This window comes from Trachinotus anak, unplaced genomic scaffold (genome assembly GCF_046630095.1).
Source record: "Trachinotus anak isolate AG129_WGS33_773 ecotype Australia unplaced genomic scaffold, CSIRO_AGI_Tana_v1 ptg000031l, whole genome shotgun sequence".
Lineage (NCBI taxonomy): Eukaryota > Metazoa > Chordata > Actinopteri > Carangiformes > Carangidae > Trachinotus > Trachinotus anak.
The window spans coordinates 6,535,986-6,559,324 of record NW_027273882.1 but is presented as its reverse complement, the minus strand read 5'-3'; the positions used below and the strand labels follow the sequence as shown (position 1 = coordinate 6,559,324).

Genomic DNA, 23,339 nt, shown 5'->3' with positions numbered 1-23,339 from the left:
ACATCATTGATTGAAAAAAAGTAGCCAAATAATTTAAATTATTTTTGAAGCAAAAATTGCAAAATGGTTCCAGGTTCTGAAATGATAGAATTTACAGTGTGGAAAGTGGAATATTTTGGGGTTTTGATTGTTGGTTGGAGTGTATTAATTGTCCACACACTAGGGAGCACTGCAGGGGTTAAAATAATCATTTATTTCCCTATTGCTGATACAGAATGGTAAACAAAAAAAAAATTCCACTTCCATTCTTCTGTTGGTTTGGGTGGTGCGTTTTTTTCTGACTCGTCATTTAATGAAACATCGCAGCAGCAGCTTAGTATATGACCTCACCATCACACTAACAGGAGGATCATTGACTATTCTACAGTGATGGCTCATAAACGCCTCGTTCAGCAGCTCCTAAATGAGGCGAGGAGGAGTAAACGTCTCAGCTGGAGGACATTAACGGTCCGTCCAAAACCAACAGACCCAAGTGGAAACTCTGCCCTGATCCTGCTGATTCTCACTGTACGTCAGACCCAACCTCAGAGGGTGGTCAGCATCCACTCAGAGACTCAGAGTCAAGTTTGGTGTGGAAAAATATCAGCAGCTCAGACAAAGAGCAGCAACAGTGAGGACGAACCTGAGGGAGCCTCAGATCCAGCCTCTGTCCAGAGCTGTTGTCAGAAGAAGAGGACGGGACATCATTTAATGTACAAGTTGGTTTCCTTTGTGTGTTTTGCCCTCGTTGACATAGATCGCTGCATATTTTACAACAGATCTCTCTCCGCTGCTTATCCAGCTGTGGAAATCCAAACCACTTCTAAACCACAGATGCTGTGTTACCTCTCTTTGCCACAGTTTCCTCATCTTGTGTGGATGTATGACTCTCCTCATGGTCACTGAGTTTTATGTTTCCAACAATGTCTGTGGTTTTTTTCCTCCCTGTGTTGGCCTGTACACGTTGCTACCCAACATGACCCTGTAGCTGCAGCCTGACAGAATGATTGTGCAGATGAGTGTTGACCTATGTGCAGAACACTTACTGTAAATTACTCATCCGTTTATTACCGTTATCATGGGAATTTTTTTAATGATAATTATCAAGATAGATTGTCCAGCCATATTCTGACAGAGAGGACGGTGTCTGGAAGTCATGGGAACACAGAATGCAGCTGCTATAATGCCCATATTTAAAAGAAAAGAAAGTAAGAAAGAAAGACGGAAAGAACTGGTGAAAGACAAAAAAAATAGGAAAAAGGAAAAATCTCTGACCAGGTTCAATTTCAGCTCTTAAACAACACACAGTGTCTATTTCTGCCTTTACAGAACAACTTCAAACTCTTCCCCACATCTCTACACTCCCGAGCAGCTCCTGTGATTTATGGTCACAATTACTGTGTTTCATTAAAACCTCACAGTCTCTAATTTGATGAATAGAGTTTTCCGGCCTCATCGCTCATTCAAGCTTTCTCTGCAGAGTGAAGGAGGACGAACAGAAGCACAGACTTCTCTTTATGTTTCCTCCGCACAAACTGAACTCACCCCATCTCATAATGAGCAACGTGAACCGTCGTCATCCGTCATCACCAGCTAAGCCTGGAGGAGGCATCAGGGTGGAGCTGTGTTGTCCCTCACTCTCTGCTGCACACTCTGATAAACTGATATACAATTTAAATACCATGAACACAACGACAAGGGCCAATAGTTTCCTCATATTTTCCTCCTGACCATCTGATAAGCAACTGTGAAGTCATTGGAAAAAAACTGTAATTCTGTACTAATTATAATGAAAATACTATTTTAACGTCCAGTTACATGTGAGCAGTTTTAACTGTGTTTGGTCATTGGATACAGGGACTGAGATTTGTTATTTAGTCAAAAACAGTTTTTTTCCCGTTTTTACAATTCCCAGCAAAGGTAAAAATAAACTGATCTGCACTCGTCTGAAATCCACTTCTGTATGTGGATAGAGGGTGACAACACATCTGCTCTTGTCCTGGAGGAAAATCTGAAAGTCTGAAGGAGCCACAACATTGTGAGGACACGACTCTTTCTGGGCTTTAAAAGCTCTTCTTTTTCTTTTTTGCATTTTTGTTATTAAAGGGCAACGTTTCCGTGCTTGTTAAGGACAGTTCTTCTTCTTCTATAGGCTCTGTTCTATGGTAAGTAAAGGCTGAATGAAAATGAGAACCAAGTACTCAGAAGGGAGAAGTACCTCTGATGTTTAAGATCAGTCTTCAGAGCAAGGAAGGAAACATCAAGAGAAACCTGTCGGCCAAGTCCAGACCTCCACTGAGGATATTAAAAACACTGACACATCATTTTCTGCCAGAAAAACCCTGAAGGAGCCGATCAGCTGAGAGGCCGAGTGGGGGGGAGAGAATAAAGCTGACGGCAGAGGAGGGACCATCTGGGAGCAGTCCAACACTTTCATTATCTGAGATGTGACAAAGAACAAAAAAAAAAAACTGCCAGAGAACGATTAAGTCAGTGTATAAAAATGTCTGAGAGAGACGAGGAGGAAAAAAGAGAGGCAGTGCTGGCAGGTGATGGCATAATGCCAGCTGTTGCCATGGCAGCAGCCAACACCAATTCAGGTGACTGACAGGTGAGGGCATCGGGTCACTCAGCATTTTAAAAGGTCTGAAGAGTTTCATGATGGAAAAATCAGTGAAGTGACTGGAACTATTTGTTGTTGACTAATAGTCATGATCCACCACAGTGCATGTTTTTTTAATTGTAGGCTTTTATCTTCTAGTGTGTTTTAAATAATCTTTATCTCTCTTTACATAATCGCTGCCAGTTTTACAGCCTTTCATCGCGTCACCACAGTTATTATTTTAATGTCGTGAAGTGGTTAATTATTGTAGAGGAAGCACTTCGATCTCTTCACTGGGATATGTGAGAGGACACTTCACTTCAAGAGCAGCTCAGGAACGGCTGCACCTCCGAAACACAAACTACATCAGATTACAGAGACACGTCTCCGCTCGACTCAGACCCATGGTTTGATTCCTGCTCTCATGTCTATGGTTCAGTGCCTTGCTCAGAGACACTGCAACACCACACCTGGCTGTTTGTAGGGGGGTGGAAGCTGTGACATGTTCATAAAGAGGAGAAAACACTGAAACACAGAGAAGATTCATCCGTGAAAGAAAGAAATTCAGAAACGTAAAGGGAGGGAAGGATGAAGGGATGAAATGAAAGAAAGGAGATGATGAGAAAGAAAACAGAAGGCGACATAAGTCAAGGAGGAAAGGAAGAATGATAAAGACGAAAGATAAAAATAACAAGAAAGGGGAAGAGGAAGAAAAACAGGAAGAAAAAGAAGAAAGGAGAAGAAGAAGTGAACAGAGTGAAAAGAGAGAACATAGAAAACAGGAGGAGGGTGAAGAGCAAAGAAAAAAGACAAGAAAAGAGAAGGTGAGAAAAAAGGGAGTCAAAGAGGTGGATGGAGGGAAGGAGGAGGAGGAATGAAGAAGACAAGGAGGGGAGGTGAGGATGGAGGGAAGGAGGATAAAAAAGGAAGGAGGAAAGTAAAAGACAAGGAGTCTGAGAAGAAGGAGAAAAAGAGGAGAGAAACACTGCACTGAAATCTCCCATCTGCCCCTGGGCCTGGGACCAGCCAATCACAGCACGGCAACCCATCCTCCCTCCCTCCTCCCCATGCCAACAGCTCAGCCAATCAGCTGCTGCACTGCCCCACACACACACACACACACACACACACACACACACACACACACACACACACACAGTCTAATTATAAAGCGTGAGCTGCAGAGTGAAAGAGAGTGTTTCTCTGCAGCCTCGCTCAACCTTCTTCTCCTCCTTCGCCTCCTCTACCTGTTCTCCCGCCTCCTCCTCCTCCTCTAAACTTCCTCTTCCACATTCCTCCTCTCCTCTAACCGTGTCTCTCCTCCTGTTCTCTCCTTCTCTTCATCACCTCTTGCCGTCTTTCTCCTCCTCCTTTTCACATCCTCTTGCTGTTTTTTCCCTCCTTCATCTTCTCTTCTTTCGCCTCCTCAGTTTCTTCTTATTACCTCATCTTCCTCCACTTTTTCTTCTACCTCCTCCTCTTTGCCTCCTGCTGTCTATTTGCTTCTTTCCTCCCCATTTCATCTCACGTTTCTCCTCCATTTTTTCCTTCTCCTTTCCTTCTCCTAATTTTCATATCTCCCCTCGGTTCCTTCTCCCCTCGTACCCTCATCTCCTTTACTTGTGATGTCTTTTCCTCCTCTCCTCCTCTCCCCTTCTTTTCCTCCCACAAGGCAGAGATACTGTGTGAGGTGAATTTGAGTAAAGAAAAGAATCCCACTCCTTGTCAGAATAAGATTCCTCATTTCTCATTCAGAATCATCATGTTTTTAAGTTCCCTTCAGTTTCAGTGATCCGGTGACGCTACAAACAGGAGCTGATTCAGCTACTTTTATGGACAGTTTGACTAAATGTGAACAAATACAAAAAAAAACAAAAACAAGCTGTAGCCCACAGCATAACTCTCTGAATCCATGGCAGCATTATTATTATTATTATTATTGTTCATCTCTTGAGGGGTTATGGGAACTGTAGTTCAATAACAAGTCATACTCATAACAACAACAATAATGTTACAAAATACATGAACTGAAAACATTTTTCATGTTACACTAACAATATACTTTTGTTTGTTTTTTTTCATATTCCTCTCCAGTCAAATCCAGATGGGGATGTGTGGAGGGTGGAGACTTCAGAATAAAAGCTGCTGCGTTCAAGAAGAAAACAGTTTTTCCTCGTAACTGGTTTAAACAACTGGGGTAAACTGGGAATCTGACAGTCTGATGGCTCCTGTTAATGACCAGTCTGCTCATTAATATTCTTCTTCTTATTGTTATTATTATTATTGTAACACTAACATTTAACTCAAGCATTTGCAAATAGTAGCACGGCTTCAATGCAAATGAGACCATGAGTAACAGTCATCAAAAAATAAACCAACATCACAGTTTTACGCATCAGGAATATCTAATAATAATAATAATAATAATAATAATAATAATAATAATAATCGCAGCCTCATGAACTCTGAAGTGAAGTTATTTCAGAGTCTGTGAGGATCTCATGTGCAGCCGATTTCTGCTGATTTTTTTTGTTTCCCTTCCTGCAACAGAGCCTGTCTCCCCTCCGCCTGTTGCCATGGCAACTGCATCAGCACCCTGACTTCAAAGAGGAGGCACCGAAAGAGAAAGACAGGAAGAAAAAAGAGGGAGAGAGAGGGGAAGAGGACGGGATCAAGATAACTGAGAGGAAAAGGGAGGCAGAGGAGAAAAAAAAAGTGTGTGTGAAAGAGAGAATAAAGCTGTAATGTAAAGAGACGGAGGGAGGACAAGGGGAGCAGTTTAAACAGAGACAGGGAGGTAGAGATGAAAGGAGAAGCAGGGAGAGAAACAACAGTGGGCAGACGGAGAGAAAGAGGAGTGTTCACAGTCAGAGCTGAAGGAGATTTCAGTCAAGCAGCTCTGAGACGCTTCCTGAAGGTTTTTCTAACAAAGTGAAACATCTGCAGCCAAACTGACGGAGGAGTGATACCGACTCACGTCCCTGATATTTCCCGACTCGCACTGAGAGTTCATCACATTCACAGACTCTCTATTTGGGGAAGATCTTCAGAGGTGGACACAGGTGGACCCCAGGGCTCTGTAACTGGGCCTCTGTTATTTCTTATCTATGTAATGGATCGACTGAAAATGTCCACCAGAGTCTCTCCAAGGCCAAACAGGCAAAGTGGGAAACTGCCCAGAGACTCCACAAGCAGCAGGTTTACTGCTCATTATTTGGGTCGACATAATTTTATTCATCAACAAATAATTTCCAGCACTTGACAATAACAAATATGCTGAGTTCTCCATGCTCAGTCTTGTAGAGCGACCTGTGTCAAAATGTAGTTTTAAGACCTCAACTGTTTGTTCATGTTATTTTGTTTCTCAAGTAGTTAACACAGAAAACCTCAGTAAGGTCCTATTATTCCACAACAGCAGAACTATTGTTTTTATTATCAATACACCTGACAATCATTTTCTTTAAGAATTGATTGTTCGGTGTGTAAAATGTCTGGAAATAGTGAAAAATGCCTGATTATTCTCAGGGACAGCAGCTCTTCAACACTGACTGTCGACTGTGTCTTAATTCACTGGAAAATTATCAACAAATAACTAGTTTTCTGGTGTCGTTGGACAGAAACCAAACGACTGACATACAGCCATCAATTCGGTTATTCTGTTGTGCCGTGGTTTGGTGGAATTGGAGAAGGCTTACGGCCGTGGACCTTGTGGAGGGCACTGCGAGAGTCTGGGCTACTGCGACCGTTGTCATTTGTAATAGTCATTTGAGCTGTGTCCGTATTCTCAGCGCAAAGTCAAACACATTTTTGGTGCGCGTCGGACTCCGCCAAGGTCGTCCCTCGTCTCTGATCCTGCTTGTGATCCCATGGACGGGATCTCAAGGTGCAGCCAAGGTGAGGAATGTGTCCGGTTTAGGAAACTCAGAACTGCATCTCTGCTTTTTGCAGATGATGTGATTTTGTTGGTTTCATCAGAATGTGACCTCCAGTGCACAAACTACTGCCAGTCACAGTGAAAAAAACAAAACACTACATCCCAGTTTCCCAGAATCTAAGGCGATTAAGTCATCGCCTTAGATTCTGGGAAACTGGGATGTAGTGTTTTGTCTGACCAACAAAAAAATCTTCAGTTCAAGGACACCGAGACATGTGAAGATGTCCCATTAGAGAAAATAAACCAAAAATAAACCATGACCCACATATCACAGATTATTTTCTATTATATTTTCTGCTTCTTACCCACCTTGTTTGTTTTGTGATTATCTGACTCGGCTCCCTCAGTACAGCACTGCATTTCCCTTTATAAAGTAACTGATCTGAGTAACTTACAGACAGACAGTTCAGAGGAACCAGCAGTCCACGCAGAGCTGAAAACCAGTTGTTAATGTCTGAGACTGAACAACAGTTCAGTCTGAGCTCAGCTACAGATCACGAGGAAGTGTCGTTATTTCAGTTGTGTGTCTGATGTGTGGCCCAGCCGACACACAGATCAACGCAGCGGGAGGCATCAGTCGCTCAGAGTGTGATACCTGCGAGGTTCAGCCTGAGAGGAAGGAGGACGGCGTCATTATCGACAACAACGACGAGCTGCAGAACAATCAGCGCCTGCAGACAGCAGGGAAGGTCTGAAACATGTTCAATCTGTCGCACAGTCAGAGTCTGAATCAGGACCACTGAGCCTGACACAACAAACAACAACTCCTCTCTTTATATTATGTTGTTCCATCTGTTGGTTTTCACCCTTTATGATCTGATGCTTTGTCACTTTCAGGGAGGAGAGTCAAACCTCAGGACGAAGCAGCTTTACAGGGCTGTAAATAAAGTTTGCTGAGGGTCTGGGGAAGAAAACTGTCTGGCCAGATGTGAGGGATTTCAAAATAAAAGTCTTCTCTTTTCTCATCACTGTCAGCAGCACAGGACAGAGCTGCGAGCTGCTGTTTTTAACATCATAATAATGTGAAGGGTCCGTTCAGACAGTCCTCACACAGCTATACATCACTACAAAGCATGAAGCCCTGTGGTACAACCAGTGTAAACAGCATCAAACAAAACAGTATCATGAAAATATTTGTCTTCAGAAACACGCTGTTTACTTTTAAAGTCCCGACAGCTCTCATCTGCAGCCCTCACTTTGTTTGCAGCCAATCACAGGCCTCAATAGGGATGGTTGAGATTTCAGCCAACAACATTGATGTTTAGCAGTGGACAGAAAGCAGATTTCCTTGCACAAGAGTTGCATGAAGCATTCTTGGACTTGACAAATAAATGTTTTTCTGTGAGATGCTCTGACTGCCGCTAGAATCATTGCCAAGTGTGCCTCCTGACTGATGGTGCTGTCGTGTTCGGACTCACCGGCAGGCTGGACGGCCTCTCCTGTTGGCTCAGACTCATCTCCTCGTGGTTCGGTTTCCCAGGAGTCATAGCGGCAGATTGGCCCCGGCCCCCGTACGCCTCCTGCGGCACCTCCTGCGTCAAGACAGGAGGAGAAATAAACTTTAAACTACAAGACACTCAGAGCTCGCAGCTGCCAGATCATCTCTTTACTCTCACTGGAACCAAAGCAATCTCCCTGCAGTGTCCATTTAGCAGCTGCTCTGGAGCTTTCAACCACGTCTCAAGGTCTTGAACAACAAACTAATGCTGGCTTTTAACTCAGCGTAGACGGGAAGACGTAGCAGTGCTTTAAAATATTTATTTCCATGGAATCTATGCAAACTTAATCTGCTGATGATGACAGTGTGATGCATTCAAAAGCTCCAGAGGAGCTACTAAATGGACTTTGTGTTTAGTTCACAGCTGATTCCAATGTCGAGGATGTAAACTATGCTGCAACTTTGTCATTTTAATGCAGAAAAATCCAAATGAGAATGATGTGAATCATTTTTCAGACAGATATTTTTACTTGGTAATTGATTAATTTACTCATTTATTTAAGTATTTGGGCACCAGTCTGGATGACACAGACCGACTTCATCTGCAAAAAGGCCAATCAGAGACTGTCCTTCATGAGAAAGCTGAGGGGTTTAACGATGACCACTCTGAAAAATGTTTCAACTTTCAACTTTTCCAATCATGTGTTGCTTTGGTTAACAACAATAGGCTGAGAAATGTTGTTAAACTTTGCAGAAAGATCATTGGCACTAACTTGAATGATCTCGGCCATTTTTATCAAGTGAGAGCCACTCAGAGGGCAAAGGTCATTTTGAGGCCATTTGACCCGTCAGTTGTTGGGTTTTTAAACAAGTACTTTACTTATGATGAAGTCTATTGTATATTAGATGGTTTTATGTATCGTATTACTATTGTTCCAAACCAAATTGCCCCTTGGGGACAATAAAGACTTTCTAATCTGAATTTCTTCTGACGCTCTTCTCTGTCTTTTGTCAGATAACTGTAGCTGCTACATCAGAGTTAGAGGGTAAAGGGAAAAAAATCCTTGACAGAGAAGATTAAAACAGTAGCATGAAGGCCAGTTGACACATGGCGCCACATCATTACATGCTGCTGCACTGCTAACACAAGCCAGCTCTGTGGAGAGACAGCTATTTATTCCTCACATCAGTGCATCCTCACTGCACCGTCCATCTGTACAATGTGTCCTCTGTGTGCTATAGGTCACATGTGGCCTCTCTCATATCACCAGTTGTGGAGTGTGAAGTGTCTTCTTGTGTGTTCTAACGGGGACGGTGCAGAAGTTACAGAGGTTTCTCTGACTTTACTGACTGTGCAGTGGGGCTGTGCTTTCTAGAATAAGACGCCAACAGACACACAACTAAAGTAAACAGTGACAACAACACAAATTCAATTAGCTACACTGACAGTCCCACAAAACTCAGCTGTCGATACAACGCCAGACAAACAGAGGAACAAACAAATGAACTAAAAAAGAAAAGAACCAACAGACAAACTAAACAAGCCAATAAATTAACCAATCGAAGGAACTGATTGGCTCCTGATGTGCTTGTTTACAAACCATGCCTGAAATCAGATTCAACAGCACAGACAGAAAAATGGTGGCTGATGAAGTCAGTCTGTTTGCGGACTGTGTAAAATGTAACTGAAGTCAGCCGTTAGCTTTGGTGACGTCCCGTTAATGTGACCAATCAGATTCTTATATTCACCTCAACGTCGATTAAATGAAATAACGCGTACACTAAATCTAACACACCTCATTTTTCACGAGCTGCTTGATCCACACGCTGAAGGTCCTGATTCAAATTATAAAGCTGCGCAGATTAAATTAGTGACTCATATGAATGAAAGTTTAAGTGGGAGAATGTGACTCCTGAAACTGATGTGAGGCGATCCTCTAGAGAAAAGACGTCTCACTCTGTTGGAGATGTTGAAACTACAGAATCAGTCTCTGACGGTACAGTGGCATTAAAGAGTGGAACTTTTTTTTTTAACCTCACAGACAATCTGTTACTCACACAGTTAACATTAATATGAACAGCTGCTACCTGAATGTTTTCCACGCTCTGCTCTGACAAAAAGGGAGGAGTGGTGACAGATTCGTTACTGTCGGAGTTCAGCAAGTCTGTGTATTTTGCGAACACTCACACTTTTGCGTTCACACACACACTGATTTTCACTCTCACAGTGTGAAGCCTGGCTGCAGTAAACGACAGCAGTGCTGCAGCACCAGCAGAGCTGAGCTGACAGAACACAGCAAAGAAAGGTTATGTTGTAGTTTGATCAACTTCATTTCAGCTGATACCGCTTCAGGGGGCTCAGGAACCTGTTGTCAGCTCATCAACCATCAGAGGGTAGTTTAGGATCAGGACTAGGTGACAATGTTCGTACTGGAATTAAATGAATAAAATGTTCTGATTTGTTCAAACTCGATTTTTTTTTGTGTTACAAGCTTCAGGGGACCTGACGTTATCCGGTGCATGTTGCCTTTAACTGTCTGGGAGAATCTGTGAAGGTGAAATCAGCGAGAAACCCCTCAGCAGGAGCAGTTTCTTTTCTTCCCCATCGCTCTCTCTCAGAGTTAATTAAAGCCGTCACAGTGGCAGCGTCTCAGGGGAAATCCTGCTTTTTGTTGCTGTGATTGGACTTCCTTCAATGTTCCTCACACACGCAGGCACCTGACAGTTTCACCTGCATATTGATTATATTAAGCCGGCACCGTCCCTTAGGTGTGTTTTGGTCTGTACCAGACTCAGTCTTCACACAACCTTGACAAGTTCTACATTGTTTTAAAGCTCTGAGTCTCCAGATTCTGTCTGTGCAAATCACTGCAACAGCCCCCAATATAAACCTGTTGTCATGGAGAAAAGGTCCATATGATTGATACTACGTCCACACATTTTAGTGTTTGCTACGTTTACTTGCCGTCCATACAACTCTGGAGTTTTCAAACACCTGCAATGGAGACTTTTGAAAACGCTGCTGGATCCGTTTTAGTTTGGGCAGTCTGGACGGGCAAAAACAGAAACTTTGGAAATGATGACGTAGATGCCCAAGGACGCTTCCTGATTGGGCCTTATCAGTCTCGACTACCGGTGATGAAAACAACATGGATAACGAATCACAAGCACTGCTAACCTTATCTTCTCTGCTAGCAGCTGTTGTGCAGTTATGTTCTGTATGTTAATGCTACAACTGTCTTTGCTGAGCAGACAGTCTGTCTCCTGTTTACACCGGCCCACCCATGCCCTGCGTACCTGAATGGTCATGTGATCTGTGTTTCCAGGTGTGTTAGTATGGGCGGACATTGTATCTGATAATAATGTTGTAATGTGAATGAAGCCTGAGACCAGGTTTATTTTCATTTTGGGTCCGTTCTTTTCAGACTTGAGCACAGAACTGGGGGTGTCTGCGATCAGGGTCAGTTTCAGCAGCTGAAGCCGCCGTGATCCGACTCCTCAGACTCTGATGACTTGTGACGTCTAAAGCTTCCTGGTGATCTCAGAGCAGCAGAACCTCACAGAGGTCAACTAAAGGTCAGTTTCTCTCCACTCAGAGACACAATCACTGCTGCTGCTGCTGGGAAACACGACAACACAGAGTGAGACAGAGCTGGGACGGTTTCCCCTCAAATCAAGTCAATGTTAACGTTTCTGTTGTTTGTGGGGATGAAACTGTGTTAACTATGTTAATGTTCGCTCCGATTGTTTGACTGATCTGGTAAATTTTACTAAATGCTCAGGGAGATATTTCCTTCCTCGGTCTCATTTGTGATTTCCTTCACGCAGACACACGCTGCAGGCGGCGAGCTACCATGCAAGGTCCTGGCCTGACAATCAGGGCTGAAGGACACTTCAATATGAGGAGCCGGGGATCGACGACCTGCTCTGCCCTCTGAGCCACTGCCACCCCCACAGCGGTTTATTATTGTCATTCTTCTAGAAGCGTGAAGGACTCAGTTCAAAACCAATTCAGAACAAATTCTCCACTCAGTCTTTCTGATAGTGGCCTCTACTCAGCTCAGGTTTTATTTCTGATTTCTCTTCATATACAACCACATTGTAATGACTGGTCAATGAAAACTTAAGTCTTTTTGTTTCTTTCACATTAAAAGTCTTCAAGCTATTCAGGGAGCAATCTAGGGGCAACTATTATTGGAAGAAAATTCAACGATTTTGCTCATTGATTTATTATTTGGTCACTTTTCAGGAACAGGATGTCAAACATTTGCTGGTTTTAGCTTCTTAATAGTGAGGATTTGATGCTCTTTGTTTGTTATATATGAGAGTTTATGACAGACGTTTGAGTTGGATGCACAGATAAATTAAGTGAGATGAAGATGTCGCCTCGGGCTGCGGGACGTTTGCAGTGGGAACCGTTTGTGAAACTGTTTTCAGTTGTCACCATAAAACAAAGAGTATGTTTCCTGTGGCCATAGAGTTTTTCACTAGTTTTTGACATTTCATAAACTAAAGAAGATTAATTAAGAAAAATAATCGCTCGATTAATTGACAAGGAAAATAATCTTTACTTGCAGCACTCAAGCATTCCCTTCCTTTCCCTTGAGGGCTTTTATTGTGAAACATCTGTAGAAAGTCTGTGGTTTCACGATCTGATCAGAATGAAACAATCAGTATGTGAGAACTGTGTCCCTCAGGAGGTGACGACCATCCCACAGGAAACAGTCGGACGGCTTTTGTAGTTCTAGTTGTACCTGTTGTGGCAGTGGGCGGGGCTGCATGTACGGCGGCTGGCTGGGGGCGGCCGGCTGCTGCTGTGGGGGGCTGAAGTATGGAGGCTGGCCCGGCTGACAGTAACCACCCATGTTCTGCTGCTGCTGCTGCTGCTGCTGCTGCTGCTGCTGCTGCTGCTGCTGCTGCTGCTGCTGCTGCTGCTGCTGACTGTACTGAGAACCCATCTGAGGAGGAACAACAAACATCAGTGAAATGAGTCTCTGATGAACAAACAACGGCTGATTTACTACAGACAAACTGAGCTGAGCTCAGTTGTGGTAAGAGCTATTCTGGGTGCCCTCACTTCTGAGGGACCCATTCATTTTTACCACAGACACTAAGTGCGTTTCCATCCACCAGGTTTTACGAGCATTTTCAGTTTGAGTGGAAACACTGGAAATTAAAAATCTATTTATAAGTGTCTGTGGTGGAAAAGTAGTTGTGTAGATAAAAACCAGTAAGTATGAAGAGAGGAAAACATCGGATGTGTAAGGAGCAATGAAGAGGAGACTGGAGCCTTCCTCACATTAATGCATGAAACAAACAGAAAAGTCAGATTTGCTTTTACATCGTTTGATCCTTGACTGGAGCTCTTTTAATGACCTCATCTTCTTCTGCAGTGGTTTAACTGCAGCGACTGGAGAATCAGCTCCACCAGCTGTTCACCTCCATCAACCACTCGACTCACATTCATACAACAGCAGTGGAGGGAAACTCACATTAATTAGCATTTTTTCTTTTCTTTTTTTTTTTTTTTTGATGATTTTCTGGATATTCAGTAAAAATTTGGATGGAATAATTATTGCACACGTGTGCCCTGGACTGATGATAATAAATCAACTCTAAAACCTGCAGTTTTATTTTGAAAACAGACTTGTATTAGGCACTGAACTGTGCTTACAGATGTTCATTTTTTGGGGATTAGGGTTGTGGATCAGAAAACAACCACCAAGTAGTGCGACTTCGTACAGAGTTGATCAGGTTGTTGATTGTCTGTGTGAAGCTGCTGGATATCAGCAGGAAGTGAATCACGCTCTCGTACACGCAGATCCAGAACATCCCAAACGTGTTCACTGGGCGACATGTCTGGTGACTGTGTGGTGTCTGACGAACTGTAAACATCACGCTGCAGCATGAGGCGATGGCGACGGATGAATGGCTCCACACTGGGCCTCAGGATCTGGTCACTGTGGATCAGTGTGAGTGTGTCTTCTCTGTTAGATCTTTTACTTCAGCTCATAAAAAACTGGGCAGCCTCGGTGATAATATCTGCTCTGAGTCGTTTCTTAGTCTGTGAAAGAAGCTGGAAAACACATTCGTATTCCTGGAAAGTGACCTATATATAAACCCCCCCTCCCCCCCGAGAATTATGTATTTTCTCAGACTGTCTCTGCCTGGATTAAACCCTCCCACACCTCCATGATGTTATAATTTAATCCTCATGCTGTCCAGGTGTCGGGACATCTGACCTCTGACCTCTTCACTCTCAGTGACTCTAAATGTCTCTGATCTGTGAACAGCAGCTTTTTTGAATATTTATTAGAGTCACTGGAGAATCACATGATTGTCACTGTGAATGTGACCACATTTAGGATTTTAAACGCATTCCTGCTGATTTCACATCAGCCGAGGACCAGACATAAACCACAGCACAGTTTACATACCGAGCCAGTTTTAAACTGCTTTACACACTTTAACTTCAAAAGAAAATAAACATGTCACAATTACTGTTAAATTTTTTTCCTACAGTTCATTTTTAATGTCTATTTGTTGCAGGGACTGGATTTACTTTTTTTTTTTTATTTCAAAAATGAACTAACTTTGCCCACAACTGGCCAAACTTTTGACACTACTGTACATTTAAGTGTTAATAACACTTACTTCAATATATAATATATTATTAATATATATTAATAATTAATAATATATTACATATTTTTAAATGAGCCAGATGTGTTTGGAGAATTTCAGAAATGATACCTGTCCACCTGAGATATTATTTCTGAAATTCTCCGTGCACACAGGCGTCGCAAAAATAACGACACCAACAAAGAAGAGTGCTTTCTCTGTTCTCTCTCAGGCGGCATCACTGGATGGATTTTTAAAACTTTTTTTTATTCCTGCTGAATCCTTCCCTCCTCCTCCTCACAGTGAATCCACTGGTGCTTTCACATCAGTTTCATCATTTAATCTTATTAGACGGAGAGTTCTTCTGTCTGTTTTATGATAACTGACAGCGAACAAGCAGAAAATGACAGGACATTAAATTTGGACTAAAGACCTTCCTGCTCTCAGAGGCATTTTACTGAAGCCTCCTTGATTTCATTTGTCTCTCTTCGGTTTTATTCTTTTATTTGGGCTTGTCTTTGACTGAATTATTCACTCACATGCTTTCGTCATTCACTGAATCTCCCTCTCTCTGCGTGTTTCACTGCTGCAGCTAGTCTGCCCTGCGTGGACCAGTGGGTTCATCAGCCATGAGCCCAGCATGTTGAAAGTGGCAGACCGAGGTGCATCTCTGAGAGGAGTTACTCTACACATCAGCTACAGGAAGTTTCACTGGTCTTTGTTCTTCCTCTAACAACAGTGAGCAAACCGGTTCTGCAGGATCTACAGCAAAGAACGACTCCTCCTCCTCCTGCTGCTGCAGTCTGAAAACCAAACCAGTTCAGCTTCACCTTCTGCTTCACTCTGAGCCTTTAAACAAACATGAAAAAGCTGCACATACATATTGAGAGGTCCTGTATTTAAAGCAGGTGTTGTAACACCTCCACAGACCTTTCCCATTAGACTGTTCTCCCCCTGAAAGCTCACGCCCTCCTTGGGAATACAAACTGACACAGAACGCAATAAGATGCAACCTGACTGCAATCTGTGAGAACTGGAGCACCCGGGGCTGCGCTCACGATTAACTGCCTTGCTCAAGAGCACCACACATGTGTGCTCAGACACTCAGCAACCGCGGTGTAATATCAACGCGGTGATGAAAGTGGGAGTCAGGGATAGGGATGATGATGATGATGATGATGATGATGATGATGTCTGCAGTCAGACTTAATGACAGAGTGTGGTAACATCGGTACAACAGAGGCCACAAGGCTGAAGTGAAAAACGCAGATGATCCACTGATCTTTGAATTCATTTGCTGCTTTTCTTTTTCTATCACAGTGAACTGAAGCTCTCTGGTTTTTGGACTGCTGGTCGGACAAAACCAGACATTCGCACGTTTTCAATGATAAATTTGTTGGTTCGATCCCTGAGGATGAAATGATAATACGGTAGAGGTGTGGATGAGTTTGTTGACGGGTGTGAGGCCAGTTTTCTTCAGGTAAATACCAAGAGAACTGAGGAAATTATTATTGATTGGTGAATTTATTAAAGCTGTAAATAAATATAAATATCTTAGGTCAATAACTGATGGCAAACAAGAGGATTTTCACTCTAACTAATTCTTAAGCTGTGGTCCACAAGTCTTTTTTGCTTAGGAAGGTTCCTCACTGAGCGAAATGACCCGGAAGTATCTGAGCGGCAGCCATGATAAATCCGGTCGAATTCTCTAAATGATAAAGACAGGAGCTTCAATGCTTCCTATCTTATCTCCTTTAGCATAGGAAACACTGGACCTTTATGAAAATAAAGGAGATGATTCCTCGCAGCAGCAACAAACAAACAAACAAAAGCGACACACAACTGTAGTTTCACTGCAGCAGACCCACGTGAATGTAGAAACAACAGAGTATCTATTTAATTCTTGTGACATGATCCAAAACTTCCTCTTCTGAACTCTTCTTCACATCTTTCCTTGACCTCATGACGTTTTCCATCGAGGTAGAGGAGATTATTTTGACTATCAAACTGCAGCCTTATTGAGACTTTTCAAGACCTGCAGATAATCTGACTAAATCTAGAAGATTTCCCCAAAATGTTCAGATTGTTCCTTTAAAGAACATGAAGGATACAGACCCAGGTTTGGGTTTGAGACTTAAAGAATGGCTCTAAATGCTCTGTCAGGAAGTCACCGGTGGACAGGAAACCTCCTGGACCCTGAAAGCAGGATCAGTCTAACCGGCACAGTGGGGCACGCTGACTGGTCGACATCCAATTTCATCTGGAATCAGAGAGTTAATAAAGGAAGAGTCCCGGGGCCATCTGGGGCCTCGCTCACATAAAAGTCATTACCTTTCCTCTCTCTGCCCCCGTGGCTGTCTTCATCTGAGCAGAGAGGACATCACTAACACAAGTTCCCTCAGGCTGAACCAAAAAAAAAAAACCTCTGTCAACCTGTAATGATGTAATAACATCGCTGTTACTCGGTGATGACAATCTCTCTCTGGAGGAATCTGTGAGACGACATCAGAGGATTGTCAGAGGAAAAGCTCCGGGGGAAGAAAACAGATCTCAGTAATCTACGACCGGAGAACAAAGACCACGGCAGAGCCGGGAGAGAACGGCGGAGAAAACCACCTGCAGAGGGTCCACCGGAAACAGCAGAAACCGGGATCCAACAGTCAGGTTTCCTCAAGACTTTCAAAATATGTTTGGTGTTTTTACTTTTACTAGAAAGTCAAAAGAGGAAAAAAAGAGACAGGAACGTACTGAGAGATCAGTGAAAACAGAAGATCCAAACCTGGATTTATACCCCGAGGTCTAGGTTCAGATGGTAACACACCGTCGACCACTGAGCCCAAGTGATAATGAATTTGTTAATTGTGGTTAGAGCTGCTCGACTGTTGATGAGTCGATCAACAGAAAATGAATCAACTATTTCAATGACCAAATAATCGTTTCAGTCACTTTTTAAGCAAAAATTTGAAACGTTTGTTAGTTCCAACTTCAGTTTCTCAGTTAAACAGAATATCTTTGGGTTTTGGTCTGAAGATCAAACTAAACATTGGAACACTGAATGGAAACATCTTTGTTTACCGACCAGCATGGAAGCATTAACTCCGACCCCTTTTACGCTGCTCTTTGTTAATAAAGTTTATCAGTAAAATGACTGTTCTATTATTACTTATGTACTTACTTATTTCATCTTCATGCATGAAAAAGAAGCTGTGTATGTTGAAATGTTTGGATAAAATGATACTAATCATACACATAAACAGCAGTGGAGCACAGTATGATGTAGGGAGTCTGTCAAAGTGTCAATTATATATTTTTTGCCATGAAAACTTCATTGAAATTACAGGAGGTCAGCGTTGGCGGATCAGAAGCAGAGTCAGTCGTCAGTAAACACTGATAAACCTGGAGAAGCCCATCTGCTCCGAGCAGCGGCATAAGACCCAGACCAGAAGTCTGGAGTCTAAAAATAGCCTGAGCCCAGTCTGCACCAGGAATAGCCTGACCCAGACTGGCCTGGCCCAGCCTGGCCCGGCCCGGCCCTCTGTGCGGGAGCCATGTGGTCTGACGGCATCAATAGCTGCGTTGTCCTGCGAGCGGCTCATCCACAGTGACGAGGCGGTGATGCTGCAGATGATTCAGCAGGTCGGCTCCACGAACAACACAACCAGCTCAAAGTCTTTGAAAACAAGTGAGTTCATCACCGGCCGTCCCACCACCATCCCACCCAGCTTCAGCACCGAACCGCTCAGAGCACACCAACCACTTCACATGTTTCATCACACAACAACTTACAAACCGGAGTCGAGAGTGTGAGAGGCTGCGACAGTACAGCAACTCATCGACTTCCTAACATTTGGCTGTTGGCTGATTAATATTTCTGACAAACAGTGAGTGGGTTTTAGTTGTAGAAGTTGTTGCACCAGTTGTTTCAGAGTCTAATTTTCTAATAACAGACAACAGAGGGTTTTTTATGTCTGAGCTGCTGAGATGGAGTAAAAGCATCGACACTGTCAGGAATCCTGTCGGGAATCAAAGAAACTCTGTGCAATTAAAATGCAGCTTTAATCTTTATTTTGTATTATTTATTGTGATAAAGTCTCCCTTCGTTTCTGAGTTTAAAACCAGAGTGAGTGAGTCTGAAGCAGCAAAACAATCTGACTGATCTATAACAATATTTATTCTGCTGTTCTCTGGTACCTTTGATTGATTGATTTCTTTATTTCCTTTGTTGCATTTGGGGCAACTTACGCCTGTAGCTGCACTGTAACTGTATTTCTGCTCTATTATTACTTCTGTCTTTTATTTCAATTTTATGTTCTTTATTTTGTATTATCCAATTTTAAAATCATTTTATTGTCTTTGTTGATTTGATTCAGGTTTTTATTGCTTGTTGTTTTTAATGCTTCTCTCTGAATTGCCTGTGTTTGAAATGTGCTGCATGAATAATGACTCAGTGTTTCCAGTGAGCTGACTGACAGATAGATAAATAGATGGACACTTCATTAATGCCTTGGGAAAATTCAAAAACTGGTCGGTGGTTACACTGTTTGCAGGTGCTGATTGGATCCTCTGAAGTTAACCCGGCCTGGAGCAGGTTAGCGCGGCAGCACGGGTTACCATGGTGATGTAACCCAGTTTAAAGTGAGCCAGCTTCGTGATACCAGACAACCTACATTAAACCCAAAGATACGAACCGAGCCAGACCCAAGTCTGGTCTGAAACCCAAAGATATGGATAGAAAAAATGTTTCTGCTATTCTCCCATCATCGCAGACAGCAGAGGAAGTGCAAAGCAAAAATAAAATCAATAAAAGTGATCAAGAAGCCACAGGGGGCATCATGGGATACAAACCCACACCACCCAAACTGAGGTAACAACTGAGTTTTTTCCTTTTATAGTTTGAAATGATGCAGTTTTTTTTTCTTTTTAAAAAGGTAGACAGAGCATCTCATACCTGTTGCTGAGGGTACTGCATCCCTCCCATCCCCATTTGCCCTCTGCCGGGCATCCCCATCGGGTATCTGTGGGGGGAGGGGCTGCCGTAGGGCTGGCCGGGGTACGGCGCCCCCTGCTGCTGCTGGGAGTACGGGTTGTTGCTCATAGCGTAGAGCTGAGAGCGCTTCATCGCCATCGGGTCCATGGGCGGCACCTGAACGAGAGAAATGATCTTTTAATTTGTCCAGTAGTTTGCTTTGTGATCGAACACCTGCAGAAATGTTGCTGCCTGATATTCACAATCACATTTTCAGTCGCTACAAAGCGCAGCAGTATCAGCTACAGCTATAAGCACGCTAGAGCTAAATATCAACGAACAGAGTGGATACAGTTTCCACCCAAAAAGATAGAGTCTGCCCAGAGTGCTCGTGGCACTCTACTCTGCAGCCACTTGATATATATCAAGTACAATACAAACACAATGGAGACTAAACTCTCATCAGCAGACTCAACTGGAGCTGCAAGATGTGGGCAGTCCAACAAGCCTGGGAGGCCACTTTAAACTGCAGCCAACAGTCACACCTGGGCACACTTTAATATTCACACTGTATTTGACACACTGACATAATAATAGGTGAGAGAAGTGACTCGGTGCGAACAGATGTTTCACGGCTGCAGCTAAAAATAGAAACCATTTATGGGTTTTAGCCACACACAAAAAAAAAAAAACCAACAAAAAAACCGATCCAGATATTTAATCCTGTTCTTTCATGTTTTCTTTGGATAAAACGTCTCCCTCCGTCAGCTGAGGAGAGTAAATACACATAAAAACAAAGTGGAGCGGGTCTGGAGCTCTGCCAAGTCCACACAGCTGGTTGTAGTAAAGAAGGATGTTCAAGCTGGAAAAGACCTGATCAATAATCCAGATGTAAACAGAAGGGAGGTAAACCTGGCTGTCACCCACGCTCAGTACAACATCTGACTGTCTGATCAGTCATAAAACTCTACAAACGGCTGAAAGAAGCTGATTAAAGCCAAATTATTGGAGTAAAACAATGAAGGTTTTAGATATTTTGGCAGAGCAGTTGTTAAATTCATCAAATACTAGAAGAAAATAGAAAAGATTAAAGGTTTTATTCAAAAACATGATGGGGATGTACTGTCTACTGTGGTACTACATATCAATAATAGTTTGGTTTGTGAATCAATCTGAAATGTCCAAAACAGGCAGACAGATAAACAACACCCCGAATGACTTATCAGGAGGTTGCTTTGCCCCAGTTTGTGCCTCTCATGTATTAACCTCACTCACGAGCGGAGCGCCTGTTTTTCTGAAAGATAACTCGCTGACAAATTCATCATTTATCAGCAGGTACTGCGTGTTTTAAAAGAGCATTTCTGGAATCTTTAAAAAAATCTTCTAATCATGAAATATTTCATTCGCTGCACATTAACAAAGACGTGAAACCCATTCTCCAAGTTGCGACTCTTTCCTATGACGACAGCTGCAACTGTTTCATCTCCTTGCGCTGCGCATTACAAACAAAAAATAAATAAATGTGGTATTGTGTTTGAAAATATGATGTATGGCTTTTTTTTTTTTTGGTGACAATTATTTTCATCACTGATTAATCTGCCATTTTAATTTCTCAGTTAATCGTCTGGTCATTAAAGAGTCACATCGCAATTTTGTCATCTCAAGGTTTCATTTTGTAAAATAAAAATATTCAAATTAAAATGATATAAAACAGAGAATCATCAATCACCAAAGACTTTAACGATAAGCTGACAATTAAAATAGTTTATTTTCTGTAGATCAACATTAATTTACTAATCATTTCTGGTCCAATATTGAATAATGGAAAAACGATATAGATGAATACAAGTGATGATAACATCTTGAATTTTGTCACATTCTGCAAAACAAATAAGAACATTTCATTTGAATAAGGAAAAAAAATGGACAAATAAATAAAAGGTTCCACTTACTAGCTATTTTTTTTTCCAGTTCCTCTAACCACATCTCAAAACTGAAAGTTACTCTATATATATTTTATAAAGTATATATTTTTATTTAGCATTGCGACAGTTAGGGTTAGGTTAAGATTAAGGGATTGTGGAAAGCTCATGAATTGTAAATGATGCGGGGTATGTGGATAGAAATGTTAATCATCTGATAAACCTCAAAACATTTTGTTATCTTAATAAAGTGAAAGATGCCGTGGATGGAATATTTTTAATGCAAATAGTTGAAACGGCACAAAAGTGTTGTTAAACTAAACAAAAATGAAAAACAAATAAAAAGCTTTAAAAATTCCTGTGGTAACTGAGCGCTGTGATGCAACTGTAATGTTTATAGATTAAGAGGCACAAAGTGTAGAACGCTCTGAATCTTGCCAGGTGATTTCATCAAGACCTGCCGTATACACGTAGAGCTGCAATTATTAGTTAATTAATTGACAGATTGATGTTGGTTCTAGGTTCACAAACTTTATCCGTTTCTGCTTTTCTTGGTCTTACATTGTCATCAACTAGATTAGATCTTACAATTAATTGATTAGTTGATTAACATAATAATAATAATCAGCAACTCTTCTCATTAATTGCTTCAGTCAAAAATTATGAAAAAAAGCTTCATATTCTCAGGTTCCCGCTCCTCTAATGACATGACTTGCTGCAGCTCTTCATCGTGTCTGTTCTTAAACTGATTCTCTTCTGGTTTCGGTTTGGGGCCTCAGCACAGGTGTGATTAGCATGTTTTGGGGCCCTAATACTTACCTAGAAAAAAATGATCAGATGATTGATCTATTATGAAAATTGTCATTAATTGCAGCAAAAAAACAAAAACAAAAGAGGGTTAGGGTTAGAGTTTATGGTGAACTGTCCCGCTGCATGAAGCAGGAGTGACCGGTGACAGGGGTGATGAATGAGGAGGTGTGGGTGGGGGGCCCAGGCCTCCTGCAGGCCGGGCATGCTGTGGTGTGGGGTGTGGGGTAAAGCATGCTGAATATTTAGTTCCAGTGTTATGCTGGTGGTAATGGGCACATGGCTAATCTGCATGTGTGAAGGTCAGGGCTCTTGTGTGGCGATGGGGCCATAATGGGCTCCAAGCCAACAAAGCTGAGGCCAGAACAGAAGCGAAAGGAGCGGCCTCACCAGCAGCTCACCCCGCCGGGAAGACTCCTCTCCACAGGGCGCCCTGTTCTCCAACAACAGAAACAACTCACAGGGCAATGACACCTCAAATTACTTCAAAAGAGATAATTACCATATGTGAGGCAATTAGTAGATGTCAGGGATGAATGGGGCTGTCAGAAAGCTAACTGTCACATCCTGTCACCAAATGTCAACGTCTCCAGACTTTATTTATCGATGTAACAGCTGATTATACCCTGTCACAACAGCTACAGCCAGCGGGTTGAGCACATACATACATGCAGCCTCTGCAGGCCTGTGCGGCTCCGTTAACTACAGCTAAAATGCTAATGTTAGCTTAGCATAGCAAGCTAAAAACGGAGTCACCTTGGACACAGAACCAAAACCATGACTTTACTAACTACTGTTAACTTCCGTGATAGTTATTTGTTAATGTTTCTGCAACTACTTAATTAACGACGAGGTTTTATTTACTAGACAGTCAAAAAAGCCCGATAATGAGTGTCGGGCTGTGTAAATGACGTCTATCTGCAGTGGGAATAAAAACTACACCTAGCTCAGCAGCTAACTGACGTTAGCTATTTGGGTTAGCATAGCGGCTAACCGCCAGGTTAGCAGGTTAGCCGGAACAAGATGACTGTCTCTGAATATCCATGTGAGTTTATCACCAAACAACAAGC

General features: G+C 42.5%; 1 protein-coding gene across 4 annotated transcripts in view; it reads right to left on the bottom strand.

Moving 5' to 3' along the window:
- arid1b (AT-rich interactive domain 1B) overlaps positions 1-23,339 on the bottom strand; it is a 51,353-nt gene that overhangs the window by 26,742 nt on the left and 1,272 nt on the right. For 3 of the 4 annotated variants that reach the window (XM_071467433.1, XM_071467435.1, XM_071467436.1), the window contains exons 2-4: positions 19,523-19,717; positions 12,708-12,911; positions 7,934-8,047 (exon numbers count right to left, since the gene is read on the bottom strand). In XM_071467433.1, the coding sequence (XP_071323534.1) occupies positions 7,934-8,047; positions 12,708-12,911; positions 19,523-19,717 (513 nt within the window). The remainder of the gene's footprint in view (positions 1-7,933; positions 8,048-12,707; positions 12,912-19,522; positions 19,718-23,339) is intronic. The other variant, XM_071467434.1, reaches the window with a different exon arrangement.